Genomic DNA, 21,186 nt, shown 5'->3' with positions numbered 1-21,186 from the left:
ACAGAAAGCACTTCAGATGCCAAGTGGGAGGCTGCTCTTAGTAATTCACAAGTGATTTAGGAGTTGTAGATCAACTACATAAAGTTATCAAGGAAGCCTTTGGCTATATTTCCCTGCTTCCACTTCTCCTGTGTAAAGCTGGGACTATAATGCTCATGAAGTGCAACCTTGCAAAAGCCTGGGATTTATTCTGATGCTACAGTGGCATGCCTGAAACCAGGAGAAAATGAGATAGATGATGGGTGGCATGCCCAGCCAGGCCTGCTCCACCTGCCCATTAGCACAGGACACACATACCAGGTTTTTTGGCATCAGATTGAGAGGTCCCCAGGTGTGAATGGAAACAAGCTCCCTGGAAAACGTCCTTCAGTCAAGTCAGTCCTGAGACAGGTATTTGTTTTGTCTATTTGTGCTTCTTTTCTTAGATCAGAAAAACGCTGCTAAAAGCAGGGCTGGTGAGAAGCCCCTTAATGCAGACCTACGGCTGACATGAATGACAACCCAGAACCACAGCTGCTTCCCAAAAATGCTGGATTTTTTGTCTTACCATTTCTAGAAAACACAGCAGTTACCTGTTCTTACATACACTTGTGGCACGGAGCATCTGCCTTAAGCCCCTTCCCTCTTCTTTTTCACATTGCTTCATCCTCTATATAGACACCATGGACACATTTGAAGTAGATGGGCAAATTCATAAGGATTCAAGAAACACTGGCTCTATATCAAACAACACAAAGACATTAGAAACTTCATTATACAGAAATAGAAAAGTAAAAGCACTTGAAAAAATATTTTTATGCAGACAATTAAAAAATAATGACAAGAAGTGCACCACAATACTTCCAACATGTATAATTTAAATTTTAGTCTTACTGTTTAGTAGATAAGAACATCTCTCTCCCACTTCAGCATACAAATAAGAATATTCTAGTCAGAAACAGTAAGTCTTTTGGTTTTTTACTTGCTTGCCCCAACAACAGCTGTTCATGCTTCTTAGAGCACAGCTTTGATTTGAGAGATATCAGGTGATGTACAAGACAACTGACCACCACCAAGTACACTATGGATCTCTGAATATCTCCAGGAAGTACACACCACGTATTGCTGTCCATACCCAAACCATCTTTGAGCAGCTTTCTGCTGGTGGAGCTCTCTGCACTGCAGTTTTCTGTCTTCCTCCACAGCTACAGGAGCAGGAGCTCTGCTATCCCAGCACAGACAGACAGTTTGCTGAGGCTGCTCATTACATTCACTGCAGCCATTCACAGGATGGCACATGGGACACGTGCACCAGTCGCAGCAGCACCACACCAGATCCTTCTTCATTAACAGATTCATCAGTGATTCTGGTCCCAGATCACAACATTTTCCAGGCCCGCTGTGGCACTGTAGACTAAACAAACACTGTGCATCAGCTGCCAAGCAGGTCCCATCTTTCATGTTTAGCTGTTTGTGAGACTCAGTCATTTCTTCTCATTCCACACTGTCAGGAAGGAGCAGATGGCAGATGTGCTCTGCCTATAATATTGTTTTTATGATACCCTGCCTGCTGGCAGAAAAGCGGAAGAAACATTTGGAGGCAAGAATTTGCAGTATATTTTCAGTTTTGGGTAACTGAGCTAAAAGATAGCATAGAGCAGAGGGAGAGGAGGAAAGGGTTGTACTGAATAGGTGATGATAGATTCCTACGACAAAAAAAGAGTGATGTTGACAAAAAAGGAGTATTTAATATGTTCATATGGGCATATGGAAAGACCAAACAGACACAACTATGAGACAATGTGTTCTCACTCATATGGGATTCAAAGACAAGACTCAGTTTTAGCTTCTAAATGCTGTTTTCTGAATTGCCTAGCACCAGTGACACAATCCTAACAGAAGCCATACCTGAAGGATAAATATAAGCTTTCATAACAAAGCTGAAAGAGACACAGTTAAGTTTACATCAAGGTTCTAGAAATTTTTATTAAAATATTTTCAAAATATGTGTCTTATACACAGAATAAACTACATACTTTATTTTAAGTAATATGATCTGAGCTGCAAACAGTATTTCTTCCTTAAAAATTCCAGTACACATATATCTTCCAAAATAACAAACCTGGCATGGTCATCCTGTTTTAATTTAAAGCAAGATGAAAATAAAAGAAGGTAATTGTTTCAAAACTTGGAGATTTAAAATTATGAGCATGCTACTGCAAAATGACACCTGGGGATTCAGGTTGAAAAGTTCATTTAGAAAGCCTTATAAATCAAACTAAATGTTGTCTACAACTTATGAGCCAATCTAAGGCAATCCCATTGCACGTGGAACTCATTTATCTACATTCACGGGGATCCAGCTGCCCAGATGCCAAATTCATTTTGTGTAAACTACTGACAAAATTGTGGAAATGTCCCAGAGAAAAAAAACCTGCAGAAAAAATAATTAGTTGTGACTGTTGAGCAGATGCAGTACAAGCTCTTCATCCTCTGCCAGAGAAAGCCCAGTATCTAATGGCAAACAGGGATCCTCCTCTTGGCTGAAATGCATCTTTTTTCTTTTCAGTGGCATTTCTTCTGCTGTGGCACTGTTGCTATAGCTTCTCTTCTTTCTTCCAGTCTTCTCCTCAAGTTCACTGCAGAAAAAAATCAATTAGTCTTTTTAACAACTGTGGTAATCAATATCATCATGTAATCTAACAATTCCTTTTAAACAAGGCAAATTTGTGTCAAGATAAGAGCAAACAAAATTACAATTCAAAAGGGTGAAGCAATGGAAGCTGATGCACTCTGAATGTCTAAATCAGAGCTGCTCTCAGACCGAGGTGGTGGTGGATGTTCTGCTGTCTTAATTGATTACAGTGTATCAGGATATTGCTACAAGTCTTATCTAATATTTGCTGCCTAATACAGCAACAGACAACTTGATAAAACTGATTTCGTGATGTGTCAGTGGACCCTGACATGAATACAAGATATTGCCTACCATCAATATGCACCAAAAATAAAAATATAAAAACTGTCCTTTCATTGGCAAATCCTACACTCAATACAGTTTTGGTCTGGGACTATGTAATTCAATCACTCTTTCCCCTTCTTTCAGACATTTCCCTTGGAAGCTATTAAACACCTCTTTGCTATGAGAGGAAGAGGAAAACCCAGTAATTTTTCCAGGTGAATTTCTATTTCCTCTGCTGTTTTTTAAAGACTTGAATGAACTGCCTTTTGCAGCCTTCAATCTGGATGAAACAGCTGCCAATCTGTTTTATCACCCTGGCTTGTACCACATGCCCATGTGACAACAACAGGAGGAAAGACAGAGCTTTCATGTATCTTCATGTGTTTTTTTTTGTCCAAAACATATAAAAAATGCTACAAATCTTCTTATCTAAGTTTAAAACAATATCTATTCTAAGATATATCCGTGAACCAGATTATGCAGAGCTGGTTGTTGTATGCTGTAGGGTAGAATTCATACCCCGAAACTAGTAAAATGCAAACCTCCACACCCTGAATCATTCCATCCAAACAAACAAACTGGAACAAAAGAGCATTCTCAGCTTCATGTGTTTGTATTTTTTAAAATATAACAAAAATTGAAATGGAACTTCAGAAATGGAGTTAACGGTTTTCTTAAAAAGTTGATTAAATTCAGATTTTCAATTAAAATTTGTCAAATTTCTACTCAGAAACTTCAGTTTACTTAAAAAAACGTTCCAACAAGAATTTTTTCATGTCCATAGTTTTTACAATGGCTTAAGTGTAAATGCAATTCTTGTGAACGGTTCCATTCAGAAATGCTGTTTAGACATTTAACAATTAGAAACAGCAGTTACAATAAATAGCTCTAATTGGGGAATACTGTCCTTAGAATCAAGACAGCAAAAGAACCCAATGCCCAATTCAACCCACCTTCAGCTGCCCAATTTATTTTTTTCCCATTAACAGGGCTAGTTAACAATCTGTGAAATGATGTTTTCACCACTCACTAGAAACCAGCCTAACTCAAACATTAACCTCAAACACAGCAGTTTTCAGCAAGTTCCCAAATGCTCTCTGGGAGGGATCAGCAGCACAATGCAGCTTGTACACTGTGCTTTCTGGCTGCCCCTCCATAGAGATGAAGGAATTATTGCAGGAGATCTGATGGCCTTGTGCTGGTGGGGTGCACAAGTATGACCTGCCTCCCCTCTCTTGTCCACCCCACCTTTCATAGAAGAACTGGGCAACCTCCTGCCTACTCAGAGCCCAGAGGAAGGAAGGAAATCCTATAAGAAACACCCTGCATTTCCACAATTAAGGCAAATGAAATACTCTACCTTTATATTGTTCTTCCCTGCCTACCAAGAGAAAAGAAGAGGGTAAGAAACATGATCTAGTGAAATGTGTCCTGCCCACAGCAGGGACTGCTGGACCTGGATGATCCAGAAGTTCCCTTCCAACCGAAAACATTCAGTGATTCCATGAATAGATGATGACTGCTCCAAATACTCACTCTTCCTGTAATTCACAGGATATAACAACTTTGCTGGCTTTGAGCTGTCATTTGAATGGGGGTGGATTTTCAGGGCTTGCTACCAACATTTTATTCCTTTTCTGGGGAAAGGAATATTTCTCTCATATTTCTCTCTGTAGTGCATAAGATATTCCATAAATGCTGAAGCTATACTGACAGGATATGAAAATATACTGAAGCAGAAAGAATTCTCACTTTTCCAAGTGGACAGCGTGGGTCTGGGCTGGAGTTTCATGGTGTTCACTTTGATCAGGACAGACTGTAGGGGTTCACTTTAAAAGCTCAAGAAAGGCCTCATTAAGTAAAAGCATTTTAGCTTGTTTGCAAAAGAGCCAATTATTTCCAGTCTTTGAACAGACTCTGAAGCCCAGTTTGCATTCATAATTGACTAATGCCTCATCTAGGACATTAGTTAAAAACATCTTAGCAATTAAAACACTGCAGAAACCTCACAAGCTATGCATTTGTACCTACAAGCTATGAAACAGCAGACTTTAAACACCAAAAATGATAATCACTTCTGGAGTTTCAGAGACCTTAGGCAAAGATATCGATAAGGTAAAACATTAAATATAAAACACTTCAGAAGGAACTGAACTGTGAGATTCCTCAGCTTCTTCCACAAACAAAAGCACATCAACACAATTATGAATAATTTTCATCACAAGTTTTGTGGGATAATTCTGCTGAGTCAAGATGCTCCTTACTGTTACTGAGGAATTGTGTAGCTTGATTAGCAGTGTAAACAGAAGCTGCATCTACACACAGGCAAGTGTATTTTCACACTAATTTGACCCCAGCTGGGCTGTGAACTGGAGAGCTGAATAAAGAGGAATGTATAACACAGGAAGCAGCAAAAGCAACAAGCAATGAAGAGAGCAAAATAGTTGTGTTTTCATGGTGCACAAAAAGTAGATGCAAAACAGTATTTGATAACAACAGCTTCGGCCAGTAAACAGAGAATCACATGAAACGTGTGAATAAGATCTTCCTAATTCTGATATGCAGAAGAAAGACAGACTGACTGTCCACAGAATGATTTGGGTTGACAGGGACCTTTGAGGAACAGCTAGTCCAACCCCATCCCTGTTCCTCCAGGATGGATTTTTACCAGCACTGGTTTGGGTGGTGTGGAAAGGGGCTCTGAAGGACCAGTCAGAGTTGTAGCTTTTACAAAAGGTGATAGTGGCAATTTTAAAAGGGAGATGAAAAATGTGTGTCATCATGATGCTCAGAGATAGCTGTGCTCATTCAGGGTGCTTTTCCTTATCTGTATGGACAGAAAGCTCTTTGGAGGAGTTGTAACAGGCATAACTCTCAGCTCCACATGTGAAAGGACTCAGTGTGCAAAAGCAGCTATAAGGGAATAACTTTTGCACTTACTGTCAAATGAATTCCTCCTCAGTCTCCATTAACTGAAGGCCTGTCACCCTGTAGAGCCAGTCCTTTTATCGTTTCCATGGACATAAATGGCCCCTCATTCCTCACAAACACACAAACTGATGTACTACCAGCTAGTGTTCACAAATACCCAACACAAAGTTATGCTAAGGTAAATTATTTTCTAGCAGAACAACTCAGTTAGAAAGCAACCCCCATTTTAGATCCAAACCAAGGCCAGTGCATCCTTTTTTCTTCTACTAATAACATTTCAAAAGTAGCATGTGCATCTTACAACTCCTTCCTTTTACCATCTGGTGAAATTAAGCTTTTCAGCTGCCTGAACAATCCATGCTGCCTGATGAAAGGATTTACTTTGTGTTTACACAGGTGAGGAGCTATCAATAGCCAACTTATCAACAGGCATATTAATTTCTGTGGCCACCATTTGCTCAGCTGTAACACCTAGATAAGATGCTATCATTTGGTAGAAAATATTTATTACTCAAACATTGAAGTACAGTTTATGAATCCTAAAACAAACACCAGCATGTCTGAATGGCATCTGGGAAATGGGATCTAATGATGACCCTGACAGCTATACACCAAGAAATTCTAATTTTAAACTACCACAAAATAAACTCACAAGTATGTTTTCAGGTAATACCAGGAAAAAATAGAAAGCTTTAATTGTTAGTATTTAACTTGCTTCTGGGCTTTAAGCAATGTCTTAACAAGCTGTAACATTTTAAATGCTTGAGAATCAGCCATTTGAAATGTGCAGTCACACAGCCAAGTAGCTGTTGTTTAAACAACGTGATCCTGGCAAGATCTCTAGACAGGCTCTGCTTCACTTAACATTTATCAGAGGATGCTTTGGAGCATAGGTTTACCAGCATTCCTCTGGAAACAAACCACCCTTGCCACTGAACTACAGGCCATGAGTCAAGTTTCCAGGCTGCAAGCTTCCAAGCTCTTTCCCAAAGAAATGTACAGGAGTAATGAATGAATCTGCTAGTAAAATACAGTTCAGAGAAGTTAGGAATAATTTATCCCATAAATATTGGCATTTTGCTAATCAAACATGCTGTGCCCAAAACTTTTTCCATGTAATAAATTTTAATTCACAAGGCCATGGCAGCAATCCTAATGAAGATTAATTACTGCAGTCCCTTCCATAAAGCCCAGTGCAGCTTCTTCCTTACTTGCCGTCAGAATGCTACAGCACATAAAAATGGTAATTAAAATATATTGTGCTGTGTTATTTTCTAGATCTGGACAGGCTGGATGAATGGGCTGAGGCCACCTCTAGGAGGTTCAGCAAGCCCAAGGTCTGGTCCTGCCCTGAAGTCACAACAACCCCGGGCAGTGCTGCAGGCTGGGGGCAGTGGCTGGCAAAGGACCTGGGGGTGCTGGTCAACAGCAGCTGAACATGATCCAGAGTGTGCCCAGGTGGCCCAGAAGGCCGATGGCATCCTGGCCTGGATCAGCCAGGGTGTGGCCAGCAGGAGCAGGGCAGTGACCGTCCCCCTGTGCTCAGCACTGCTGAGGCCACAGCTCCAATCCTGTGCTCAGTTCTGGGCCCCTCACTGCAAGAGAGACATTGAGGGGCTGCAGCGTGTCCAGGGAAGGGCAGCAGAGCTGGGGAAGGGTCTGGAGCACAAGTCCTGTGAGCAGCAGCTGAGGGAGCTGGGGGTGTTCAGCCTGGAGACAAGGAGGCTCAGGGGGGACCTCATCACTCTCTGCAACTGCCTGAGAGTAGGGTGCAGCCAGGAGGGGGTCAGCCTCTTCTGCCAGGTAACAAGTGACAGGGACAAGAGGGAATGGCCTCAAGTTGCACCAGTAGAGTTTTAGATAGGATAAGAGGAAATATTTCTTCACCAAAAGGCTTGCTGTCAAGTCCTGGAACAGGTTGCCCAGGGAGGTGGTGAAGTCACCATTTCTGAAGGTATTTAAATGACTTGTACATGTGGCACTGAGGTACGTGGTTTAGTGGGACTTGGCAGTGCTGGGTTAACAGTTTGATCCTAAAGGTCTTTTTCACCCTAAATGATTCTATGATTCCCTTACTGACCATTCTACTGCTATAAATCATAACACCTCTAAAACTGAATATATAAGCCTCTATCAAGAGCAATTCAATATCTCAGTGTCCAATTTTGCAGCTAATCAGAATGACCAAGGCTTTTAAACTGAGACCCTTTATAATGTCTCTCCTATGGTGCTTTTCTGGCCATCACAACATTAAGTTCTGGCCTTCACAAAATCACAGATATGACCTGAATAATCCCTTTTAGAAGGAGCACCATGATTTGCCGATAAATCATCTCAAAAGACAATGTAAGGTCAACCTCATCAAGAATGACCTAAAACTTAGCAGGTCATCATCAGCATTCTGCTGTAAGAAGAAGCTCTAAGAAACTGCAATTTGCCCATAATTTTCATAATTAAAGGAAGGCACACAACAAAGTAGCACTGACTACTAACTTGCAAACTTGTCACCTGGTGACTGTCCATAAAGTCACAAACAAAACAGTACCAGAACTAAAATGTTTCCCCTCATGTCCAAGATCTTGTCCATGATGATCTAGGAGTTAATGTGATCAGTCACACCCAATAAAGATTTAAAGAAGATAATGACAAGGTCAGTTGGAACTTTGCTCTTCCTCAACACTTTAATTTAAAGAAGTTGAAGAATTAGAAATACCAAAACCTCAAGCTGACTGCAAAATGAATATTTAAAAAATCCAGCTGCTTTTCTTTTGCCCTGTTCTATATTCTTAGATTTTTCACCTCATTAACAATTTACATTTGATAGCCTTAAACCAAATATGATGAATGTTGCTAGATATACAAAAATTAATCTCATATTACATGCTTGAAGTCATTAATTACTCTGCTTATAGAGGTATGGCTGGAAGGGAATTTTTATGCAAAGGCAAATTTAATTCATGATTTGTACAGCTCCCCCAGTTTAAAAAAAATCTGTGGAAGGACAGAGAGTAGATTAACAATGGTTTTGACTTCTGAAACCATAGACAGAGTCTCTTTTTAAACACTCTTGAAGGAAGACACCTCAAGTCTCATACTTACTATGAATTATCCCTTTTAGAAGCTTCCCCCCCCCCCCCCCCCCACTTAAAGCAAGGAGCAGCTAATGTAGGCCAACATACTTCTATTTTAATCCAACTCTTTGAGCAAAATCTCTGGATTTTGGAAATATAAAACAGAATAGAGTTGTGCTTTCTAATCTCAAAGCCCAATTTGACTGCCTGCTACTCTCAGCTGATTTTTTTTTTTTTGTAAAATCATTAGGTCGGTATTTCCCAGCCCAAAAGCAACTCATCATACAATTCAATAGCAATTCAAAGAGAGCTGCATGAGGCATGACTGTTGGTTTAACATCCTCAAATTAATTTCCTTCACTGTATCTTGCTCTTTCTCAGAAGTCTCCTACAGGGGGCTCAGAGCACCTCACCATGTGGATATGTCTATCCACATTGTGTGTCAAAGCTGGCTTTGGAGCAGCTCTCAAACAGCCTTTCTATTTCTATGGGTGCCTCAGTGGGGTGTGTTGGAAGGCAGCACCACTGATGACACTGGTGACAGTGCAGCACATGAAGGATAATCCTGTGCTGGCCATGGCCTGCCCAGGGAGTATCAGTCGTGTTGCTACAGGCTAAATGGATTTGGGCACGGTGCAGGCACAAGTATTGGCGTTAGACTGTCAACAACTGCTGCAGCTTCACATGGTGCCAACTAAAGCTCTTCTGGGCAATGTATTTTGGTGCAGTAAGATAGGCCAAGGATTGTTTCCAGTAAGCAGTGTTGAAGAAACCACATTTCTTCAATGAGTGTAGTGGTCTGTTCTCCAGCTCCAAAGGCAGCTTTGATGCTCAGTGTAGGTATGTCTAGAGATACACTAAAGGAAACCTCCCTGGTTTCCTTCGGTGTATGTTCTTTCTTTCCTAATCTACTCCACAGGAAGGGAAGATTATCAAGGACCTTGACTTTCTTTGAGTCCTTGCCTTCTTTAAGAGCACATGACCTGACTCTAGGGGGGCCAGATCAGCCACTGATCCAACAAAAGTCTGCACTTACTACCACTGCCAAAAATCTGTCCATCTCTGTCAACTTTTATTCTTAAAGTGCAGCTAATCTTGAGTCTAGGTGACATTCTGAGGAAAGGATCAATACAAAAATGTGATGTATGAATACATACTCCCCCTCGCACAAAGAAGGAGCGACTTACTGCTGCTCAGAAAAAGCAATGCTTTTCCCCATCCTTGTCAGTTCTGTTGGCATTCACTGGTGAACAGGCTCCAAGGGACATGGCCACCAGCCTGTTAATTTAGGGCTATCTAGTCTTTAAATCCATGTCCCACACCCAGTCCTGCATACTGACTCCAGAACACACAGTGACACATGGGTAAGGACAATCTAGCCCCTAGGATTCACCTGATTCAGATGTGAAAAGCAAGAGCCTTATGAACTTAGACATCTGTGCTCCCATTTAGGTGTCAAGATCATCCTTCTCAAGCTCTTACATGATACATTGTTTGTCAGAAACACACAAGTGACCTTCTTGTTGCAGTGAACCACACAGGACTTTCATGTTGTATCCCTTCATCTTCCCACAGTATACTGCATCAAGTACAGATCCTCATTCCCACTCTGTGCATTTTTTTGCTACATGAAACAAATTCTTCTGCCTCATACAATTATAAACACTGATTTGAATTAATTTAATTTGATATTATACATTTGCTTCTACTCAGAGTCCTCTTCATTTGAGTCTTGAAGAATCTGAACAATACTGAATCATAGAACTTACCAAGTTTTACCCTGCACAAATTTATTTAATACAGCACAGGTGCAAAGGGATCATTAAATCCTTAAATTACTTCAACATTTTTCCTTCCACCCACAAAGAACCTGCAATGTGACAAGAGAAATGCATTTCTGAAACAGGACAGATGCACCATGGCCAAGGCTGAGCCCATCAGTGATAGTGGGAGTGCCTCTGGGATAGCATAGTTAAGAAGCAGAGAAAAAGCAGTGTAAAAGGAGCCAGGGAGAGCAGTGAGAATATGTGAGAGGAACAGCCCTGCAGAGCCCCAGGTCAGCGCAGAAGGAGGGGCAGGAGGTGCTCCAGGTGCCAGAGCTGAGATTCCCCCACAGCCCATGGTACAGCCCATGGTGAGGCAGCTGTGCCCCTGCAGCCCATGGAGCCCCAGAAGGCTGTGATCCCTTGGGAAGCCTGCACTGGAGCAGGCTTCTGGTAGGACCTGTGGCCCCGTGGAGAGAGGAGCCCATGCTGAGGTAGGTTCAAGGTTCACATTTGCTAGCAGGACTTGAGTCCCCACTGGAGGAACCTGTTCCTGAAGGACTGTATGCCATGGAAGGGACCCACACTGGCACAGATCACAAAGAATTGCAGCCTACAGGAAAGAGTTGAAGAAGCTTGTGGAAGAAGTCCCCTGTGGCAGAGACCCCACATGGGAGCAGGGAAAGGATTCTCTCCTGAGGAGAAATGAGAGGAAGAAACAATGTCTGATGAACTGATTGCAACCTCCATTCCCCATCCTTCTGTGCTGCTGAGGATGAGGATGTAGAAGAAATTGTAAGTTAATCCTGGGAAGAAGAGAAATGTGGAGAAAAGGTGGTTTAAGATTTGGGTTTATTTCTCATTACCCTACTGTTATGTGATTGGCAATAAATAAATTCATTTTTTCACATGTCAAGTCTGCTTCACCCATGAGAGCAGCAGGTGAGGAATCTCTCCTGGTGTTATCTCAACCCCTGAGCTGTTCACTACATTTTCTCGTCCCTGCCCAGCTAAGGAGGGCAGTGATTGAGTGGTTTTGGTGGGCACTGGTGGGCACCTAGAGGTTTCATGTGTTTCACCAGAGAAACACATGAAACCTCTAGGATATTAGTCAAGATTTTTGTGTGTGAAACAGTCTCACAAGATCCCTTCAATACGGACTCAAAAATCATTCTTATACAACTTCACAAAAGAAAATAATAGCCTTTAGCTCAGATTTCTGTTCAGCACCTAACACACAAACTTTTATAAGTCAAATACTAAATCCCATGAGACAGAGGACTATAAGACGAATTCCTAACATGTAAACAAAACAGTTGATAAAAACCATCATTTTAAAATGAACACGGAAGATGGTACATACCTATAGCTGTCTTCATTTTCTGAATCCTGCTCTGCATCAGAGTCTTTGTATTTATCAGGATCTGGGAGAGTGCTTGGATCAAACTCTTCTTCACTTCCACTGTGATCAAGAAAGGCCACTGTTTCCTCTTCAGTCTGTGAGGTGACAAATAGAGAGTTACAAGACAAGCAAACAAGTCCATGTTACTTGTCATAACCCCATTAATAGGGAGGCTGTAACAAAAACCACTGCCCCCATATGGAGTCAAACACCACCAGGATTATAGCCCGGAAAAGAGAATAATTTCTGTCATCATCAGTACTCTCCTCCAAGGCTGTTTGTTAAAGGTTGAAGAAACATTATTAAAAAAGGAAGCACAAGGATTTATGTTCAAATTCTACTTTACAACACTGTAATCTTAAATCTACGAAATCTAGGAGAGTTCTGGGCAACAACTAATCAACAGCCAACTGAGAGCAAGTGTCTAAGTAATATGCAGCTTTACTGTCCCTCAGAAACACACTGGCAAAGAGATACTCACAGGTGGACACATAAATCACTGCTGTTAGGTGAATGTAATGAAATAGTCTGATTTAAAACTCATCCGGGTATCCTTGCAGTTAAAAACCAAGAAGCTGCTTAAGCTGAATTAACTGCTCTAAGGGAGTTTCAGCCATCCTCTGCAAGCGGTCCATGTTCTTCAGGCATCTTCCTAGATCCTCTCATCCCTCCTCTCTGGGACTCAGCTTCCCCTCTGTCCCCACAGCACATCTCATATGGCATTGGCAAGTTCCCCAGGGTGCGGCAGTGCCTCACTAATTCCTTAACAAAGGGAGCACAGAAGATGCTGCTCCACTAAAGTACTGGATAATATAAAAAAGCTGGCTGATTTTGCAGATGCAGGTTCTGCTCCGCTTAATCCTGAACTCATGGTACCACTTTTGCAAATTTTTGCTAGTAGGCACAAAGCAAGCAGATACACTGGAGGGCACATGCAATTGTATGTGCACACAGAAATGCAGACAGCAAGCTTACAGGCATTTCTAAGCAACGTGAACCCTAGACCCATGCATATTTATGCTGGAAAGCAAAAACGAATTCCAAGAAATTATAATTAAAGACATTGCTACCTTTTGTTTATATATCTAATCAACATGCACACAGCTGAGTTTCTAAAACAGTACTCATTTAAACAATCTTTCATTCTATGAATAACTTCACATCATTATATATTTTTGTTTTGCTTTTTCACCATTTCTATCATCAAGTTTTTAAAGAACTGTCTTTATGCGCACGTACCTTCCTGCAATAAAAATAAATTTAAAAGTCAAACAGAAACCACACCAATGGTCTCTCTTATATCTGCATACACAGTGAGTGAAAGGCAATGAGCTGGTGACGGGTAAGATTAGTCACCACTGCAAGAGTCCATTCTTGCTTGACTAGTGACACTTCTGCAGTGTACTGAAAGCAAGTAGAAGAAAGGGACAAAAGCCAGATTTGCAATCTGGCAGAGGAAGGCAGAGGAAAAACATACTGAACACACATTTTGTTCTTCACTACTTTAGATACCAGTTAAAGTATATATATAGCTGGGTGTATAAAAAGACTAAAAGCATTGTCAGACTCCAGCACTGTTAGCTTCCTAAGGTAACAACCACCAAGCATGTTGATTCTCAGGAACTTCAGGTACCCCTTCACAAGAAAGTTGGTTTTGGTTTTGCAGGGTTTTGCTTACAAAAAAATGTCTTCAAGCTCATCTCTTAGTACAATATTACAGAGCATTACTAACGTCACAGAAAACTATTTTGAAGGTCACCTTTTTGCTAAGGAATTTTCTTATTTGAAAATCGTTCTGCATTAAATTATAGCTTATTTTAATTTCTTACAACATTAAATATTTGCTCCTTACTTGTCCTTCCAATTGCACCTGTTCTTTTGATATAGCTGGTGCATACCTATCTTATATTGAAAAAGAAAAGAAAAAGAGAAGTAGCATTCAAAGCTCTTGTATGAAAGAATGCATTTTTAATATGTATGCGTGACACCATGCAAGAGAGTTCTGTACTACTAACATTTATAGGGAATAATCTTTTGAAACTTGGGCTGTTCATTAATAGTCTCCATTATGATACACAGACCAAACCCTCACTTTAATTACACATTCATATTAATTTCGTCCAGCAGAAAATATGCAGAGAAGTGTTAAACATAATGCTTGCTGCAGCAAAAGAAATAATTGGCAAAGATGCCTCTTTCACTCATCACGAATCATGAGGCTGTATTTCTTGTAAGTATCACTGCTTACATATTCATTAAAATATTTCTAAGACCCTGATAATGTTAAGAACCTGAGCAGGAACATTTATCATCCACAGCTGAACAACAGAAACTCATTATTTTTCCTCTCTCACTTCAAATTTTTATCAGCCAGTCAGGAAGATCTTGTGACTTCACATTACTCACCACAAGAGCTGGAGAAAAGAAGTAAAACCATAGTTCAAAATGACACGTGTAAAAGTTCTTCAGACACAACTAGGATGCAATTTACAGACTCAGGACTAGACTTGTCCTAAGGCAATTGTCATCAAAAGCATTTAGAAGAAGAGATTTTGTTGGCCTGTACTTCATGTCTAAGGCTGGCTGCAATGTAACACGCACTTTGGAGTGTGTATTTATTGTGAAGCTCAACTGTGGAAGAAAACTTGCCATGCTTGACATCAAAGACATCAAATCAGGAGAACTGAATTCGGTGGCAATCATCTTTTGACTCTGCTCAGGGATGACAAGCTCTCTCTTTGTACCACACCAGCCCATGTATTTTGTAATTCTAGTTCCACAGAAACCTGCACAAAGACTTTCAGTTTGAACATGACACTGAGATGCAATCATTTTGCATTCACACAGTCTCCCTCTGAAGAAGAGATTCTTCTTATGCAAACTCAACATTTCAGAAAAATTCAGCAGAATTTCTGTGCTGGAAGTTTTGGAAACCTTGTTGCCCTCAACATTCCACATTTTACCAAGCCAACAATCACATTTGACCTTATTGCAGTCATTTTGAAAACATACACCCTGTGACACAGACAGGACAGGCTCCTCTAGAGCTTTTGCCACGTTCATCAACAGAATACCTCCAATTCATCCTCTGTCTTTGTTACAAGATGTGATGATAACTCCCCCTCCTCCTAAGAGGGCCTGAATGGCTGATGGAGCTCAGGTAAATGAGTTAGGCAGGCTAAGAGAAACTTAAAATTAAGAAACTGATGTACCTCAGACACCCAAGGGACCTGAATGCTCAAAAAAATCAGAATGATGTCTCATTTCTACCAGGCAATAGGCACTCAGGTGGCAATTATCTGACTATCATCAGAAGAAGAAAAAAAAGGAGAACTTAAAAAAACACCATGAAGACCTGTAAATAGAAAAATACTTTATTCACCAAGATTTCATTTCTAAAATACATATTTATTATGGTGTTAAATTTATATCTAATTTAAGAAGTGCTTTTTTCCCCTCCAATTAAATTGTCTAGGGTTGCACTTTTGATGTTCAACACTTTAGGCAATTTATCAGTTTCTAGCAACCAGGCTGAGAGGGGAGAAATAATTGCTTAAGCACTATCAGTTCTGTAGATAGTACTTTACAAAGCACAGTGGGAGAATATTTCCAATTAGCTGGAAACAAAACTCTTAAGGTTTGTTTAGAATTTGATCACAATTTGAGTCCATCACACTTACTCAATACTGTCCTTTTTGAGCTATGCCACCCTTTAGTTTTTGCTACTATGGCCTCTCCCAATAAGTGATGCCTGTGATTGCAATGCCAAGAAAAGCTAAGTTCTAAACACTGCTAGGAGGCTACCCAACTTTCAGAAGTTTAGCATATTATGGCTCATATAACAGGATATTTAAAAATAAAGTACCTTGTAAGATCTGACAGTATTCCAAATTTTCTCAATTTTCTTCTTTTTGACAATTATTTTTTAGATGAAAACAGAAGTTGCTTTTGCATCATGTTTATGATGGAAGCCATTAACACATACAGAGAGGTTTTATAGCATTTCCTTTAAAATGTGTTACTGTGGATTCACCTGATCACCTCACAGGTTTGGGTTTTTTTCATAGCCTGTACCCCAACCCAACACACTGTCCCCAGCTGTTGAATGATTGCTCTGATGCTTCATTATGTACATTGCCCCAGAGGAATACAGCTTTTCTGGCAGCTCAAAAATAAAATACAGCCTTTGATGTTGCTAGGGTGTTTGATCCAACAGTTGTTTTGAAGATCAAGACAAAATCCTTAGCACAAACTGAAAACTGACTGGGAGCCAGTGGAGCAAACTACACATAGTCTAACAAACACAGAGCTGTCCAAGCTGTGCCAAAACTCACAGCTCCCCTCTATACCATCTAAGGTGCATCCACATTCCATGGCTCTGGCCAGATAGGCTGGTAGCCAAAAACTGGGGAAACCAAGGTTCCAGGTTAGTCAGCCAGACACAACCCTTGCACTAAGATGATCTCACTGATCTTTGGGCTCTGGAATGAGTCGGTCATAGTTCCTGGTTTTTACAACACTTCAGAAAATTTGATTCTGGGTTTTCAATAGAAGGGACAGATAACTCTTAGCTTCATCTTCAGTCATTCACCATTCCTGATCACTAGCAGCCACATCAAGGTTCAATTTCATGCAGTCATTTTTTTATTTCTTTTAAGCCATCTGAGATCTCAAACAATATAGTATGCCTAGTTTAGCCAGCAGAATCTTACTTTTACCAGTGCTCTCACATAATGCACATGAGAATACCTAAATTTCTTTCTTGGCTTTCCTAAATGCCCCACATTTTATGGTCAGTGAATGGGTAAGCCTGTGTTCCAAACTAGCAGACATTGATGCATATATTCTGACATACAAATTCCTGTGTAACTATAGCAAAGCAATTTGTGCTGGAAATGGCTCCTGCCACAAGCACAGCTCAGAAAACACAAAACTCATAGAAATTGGTGAGAAGTTCTAAATCTACTCAGAGACCTTTTGTTTTAATGTATTTGGATTTCAATTATAATGGATATGTCTCATAACTAGACCTTACACTTCTCCTTTTCTAATCTGTTCTTCTATGACACGTGTAGAATTACTTATTGAAAAGACAAGTTTCTTAAGTTGTTATTAGCAACAATTATCAAGGTGATTTGAGCAATAGGGAAGACTAGTATCAGGATAAAACAACTACACTGTTACCTTAACTGTAATTCATGTTACAGACATGAAAATACAACAGAAAAGAAACTAAGTAGCTAGGTAGGTAGCACTAGAAGCAAAATACACACTGAAACACATTGCATTCTGGAAAGTAGCAGTGTAAAAAGAAATTACCGAAGTCTGAGAGAATAAAACATGCCAGCATACTTGTCCAAAAGTCTATGGCCATGTCAAAAAAAAACCAAACCAAAAAAAACAGCTAAACTCCAACTAGAAAACTACAGTGCAGAACAATATTCTTGAACTTATATTCTCAACACATAACCCTTGGACTGTCTTTACAGTCCTCCTTTCTGTCCACTTTCATGTTCACAGCAGTCATGGCTGTCACCTCAAATACCCAAAGTAAGTCTCCAAAGTAGTGTCTGTGTTCAAACATTTCAACCCATCCACCTTCTCCAGGGAGCCTCGGCATATGTCCAGAGATGGTACCTACATGAGAGAATCTTCTCTGTATCACTTTGCAGCATTTCTGCACAGCCTGGGGGAGCTGCAGCCCTGCTGTGACACAGCAGTGTCCCACCACCAGCACTACTCACAGCAGAGACTGCAGGCAGGAACCACTCTTTGCTTAGTGATGGGTATTTTTCAAAAAGGAACAGATCAACGGCAGCACTGACATGAAATAATCAGAAGGGAAGCCTTTTAAGTCACGTAATTCTGTCAACTGGTTAGTTCTGCTCTTTTCTTGAAACAGCTGATTTGTATTCAGTACACAACAAAGAGCTACACTGTCATTAAGTGTTTGCCCAACGACACCATTTTTATGCTTTCACTGGACTGCTTAAGTCACGAACTCTAAATGCTTGTACAAAATACGCATATAAAATAGCATACTTACAGGGAGAAAAATATGAATCAAATTAATTCCAGGCAGTGAAAGTTATTTTAACTCATTCTGGTGGTTTGACAAGAACTGAGGAAAAGAAACACAGAAGAGGCATCGCTGCTCATGGCACTGACTCAATTGCTTGCTGGGAGAACAAGACCTGGTGTGCCTTTGTTCCAGACCTACATAGCAGCTGCAACAGTTTCATATTTGTTCAAATTTCAAAACAACTAACCAGTAAATCAGAAAGCACTGGCTGATGCTGCAGAATTGCAGGGTCATTTATTATTAATTTCTTTTGTTGTTGAATTCACCTTCTTAAGCCATGAATCTCTGTCTACACAATTTTGCAAAAGACAACTGCTGGCACAAAAAGTGCAAGCACTACATAGAAGCCACAAGAAAACAGATGAATCCAGATGAATGACAAGGAAGCAAGCTGCCTGGGGAAGATTTGAGCAATGGACACAGCAGAGAGACCTGCCCTCTGGTATTTCCACAAGCATATCTGCAAAGGGGGACCTCAATGAGGAAACTGAAAAGGATTCTGAGGTAGACTGGCAACCATCCACCAGCAGACAGAAAATTATAATATCCCCTGATAACAATTTTATCTACATGAAAAAGTATGACAGGCATGTCTTAAAAATGACAAGTATGAAGAATATTAAAGATTTATATGAGGCAAGATCTTTTAGACCAACTAATTGAAAGAAACAAATTTTCAGGTCTAAAATAGTGTAAAGCAACTTCAAAGCAAAAACTTCAACCCAAATTAAGAATAATTGCCGAGTTAGTGTTACTTGAGGAGTTGAGTAAAATGTCATAATATATGTGCAGCAGGCTTGGGGAATGCTAGTACAGAGAGAACATACAGAAGAACTTTCAGGAAGGAGAGAACACATTTGTCATCTGTGCTAAATGAAAAGACAACTGGAGAATTAGGAAGCATTTAGATAAGCACCAGAAAGTGACCATGGCAATGCTAAGGCATAGGCTGAAGTGAGATAAAGTGGTCATACACAGAATGACTGCGAAAGAAAATAGCAAAGAAGCTCAAACTTTTTTCTTGAGTATTGCCTAATCCATGAAATCTGTCAGCTAAGACTTTAATTTAGGCAGAAAGGTACAGCTGGAGTAGAGAAACTGAAATAAGACTCCTGAGTACAGACATGAATTTGTATTTTTCTCCATGAGTAAGAGAAGGGAAAAAAGCAAAAGGCTGTGCAAAACATCATTACAGAAGGAGACTGAATATTGTAAGATTCCAGAAGTTACCAAGGAGGAGCTACTAGAGAAAGAGACACAAGAACAGTGTGGTCACATTTGCATACCCCCTAAAACTGGAGTGGATATGGAAAGGCCAAGTGAATGACCAACAAGTGAGAGGAAGGCTGATTAATGTTTGTTGAGTAGAACTGACACATGCATACGTTGCAAATTAACAGAAGGGCATGAAGAAATATGGCAGCTGAAAAAGTACAAAAGACCAGTGTGGAAATAGGAATCAGAGACAAACAGGGAAGAATTGTAAGGCAAAAGTGAGAGGGCCTAAGAGAGGAAGACTACCGAGAGATCTGATGGAGATGACAGTGATGACAAATGGAGCCAAGCGGGAGAGAAGAACTGTCTAAATCTATTTTAAAAATGGAATAGAGTAGGAAATGGGGAGAGTAAGAAAGCAGGAGAATGGCACAAGAGCTGATTGCATGTCTGCAAAGAATGTAGAAAAACAGCCAAGAGGAAGAAGTCCCAGATACAGAAGAATGAAATCAACAGCAACAGAACTAGAGAAGGCATGGTGGAATACACAAAGGCACCTTATCTCTTTACCAAAGCCATGAATGTTTCACTGAAATATTCAGGAGTTTACACAGGCTCAAAAAGTATGTAGGTAACAGTAATAAAATATATCAAGGTATGGTAAGGAACAGCAGTGCTTTGCCAATAACCTTTGCCAATAACTCTCAGCTTCAGAACTCTTAAGCCACAGAAGGGTAATGATCACAATTTGAAAAATCACCCCACAGGTATGACTGCAAATTTCTCTTCAAATCAACCAAAATATCTGACAGAGAGAAGGGAAGCAGGTCACCCTCATTTCATGGAAGCCATTATTTTTTCAACCACTGTTCTGTTTTCTATCAGTCTTTTAGGGCTTCTCATACAAATACAACAGTTTATTAAATGAATCTGGTGAAGATGACTATCTTGTTCTCAGCAAAACCAAAATGTTTGGAACAATGCAGTGAAGGAAAAATTGAAAGCTGAGACAATTTTCCATCAAAAGCCTGTGCCTAATTATATCCTCTGCAATAGCTTGCTGAAGAACCTAAACTGTGCTCTCTCAAACAGTCTTTGTACTGCTGCCAAAAAGTTTTACCCTATTTCTAGTGACTGAGTAACAACTCTTGGATTCAGTAAGAAATACAAGTGGTATACAAATACTTATCTGTACATGTAATTGACATACTACAGACTTCTAACAGAATTCCTGCTGCTCTCCAGAAGTCCACACTTGCAGCAAATCAGTTTCTAACTTGCTGCAAGCATTGAAGGCATCTATACAAATTTTAACTTATGAAATTGCAATTTTCAGCTCATGTAACTTATTACAACCTAGAGTTGCCATGTGCAAGCCTGTTCATTTCAACAACATCTAAAAAGCCTTTATACTGCATAAATAATGTACCATATCCATAACAACAGGATGCAGTACACTGTATGATTGATTACCTTGGCATTTAGCTCCTGTGGGGACAGCTTTTGTGAAACATGGCTCTATCTAACTCCCTAAAAATTACCTTTTGGTAAAATTGTCTGAATGATCAAACTTAGGTATGGTTAGACATAATGCCATTAACATTGCACAGGCAGGTACAAACCTTCCCTCTTCATGCTGTACTAAAGCAATGCTATTTTACATCCGTTTCTCAAGGAATCAGAGAGAACAACATCAGGAGGATCAATTTAAATCAGTGATTTGAATCACTAATTATAAACCCCATTAAAATCAGGAAATTTTTAATTCTCACAGTTTGTTT

The 21,186-nt window shown here is 40.1% G+C and overlaps 1 protein-coding gene across 1 annotated transcript in view; it reads right to left on the bottom strand.

The window, feature by feature from the left end:
• Positions 1–1,934: 1,934 nt before the first annotated feature.
• The window catches only part of DDX10 (DEAD-box helicase 10), a 153,456-nt gene continuing 134,204 nt past the window's right edge, over positions 1,935–21,186 (bottom strand). The window contains exons 17-18 of the mRNA XM_059838672.1: positions 12,070–12,203; positions 1,935–2,618 (exon numbers count right to left, since the gene is read on the bottom strand). Coding sequence (XP_059694655.1) covers positions 2,429–2,618; positions 12,070–12,203 — 324 coding nt within the window. The 3' untranslated portion in view covers positions 1,935–2,428. The remainder of the gene's footprint in view (positions 2,619–12,069; positions 12,204–21,186) is intronic.

This window comes from Haemorhous mexicanus, chromosome 2 (assembly GCF_027477595.1).
Source record: "Haemorhous mexicanus isolate bHaeMex1 chromosome 2, bHaeMex1.pri, whole genome shotgun sequence".
Lineage (NCBI taxonomy): Eukaryota > Metazoa > Chordata > Aves > Passeriformes > Fringillidae > Haemorhous > Haemorhous mexicanus.
Note: the sequence above shows the minus strand (reverse complement) of the source record. Positions and strands in the feature narration are given on the sequence as shown.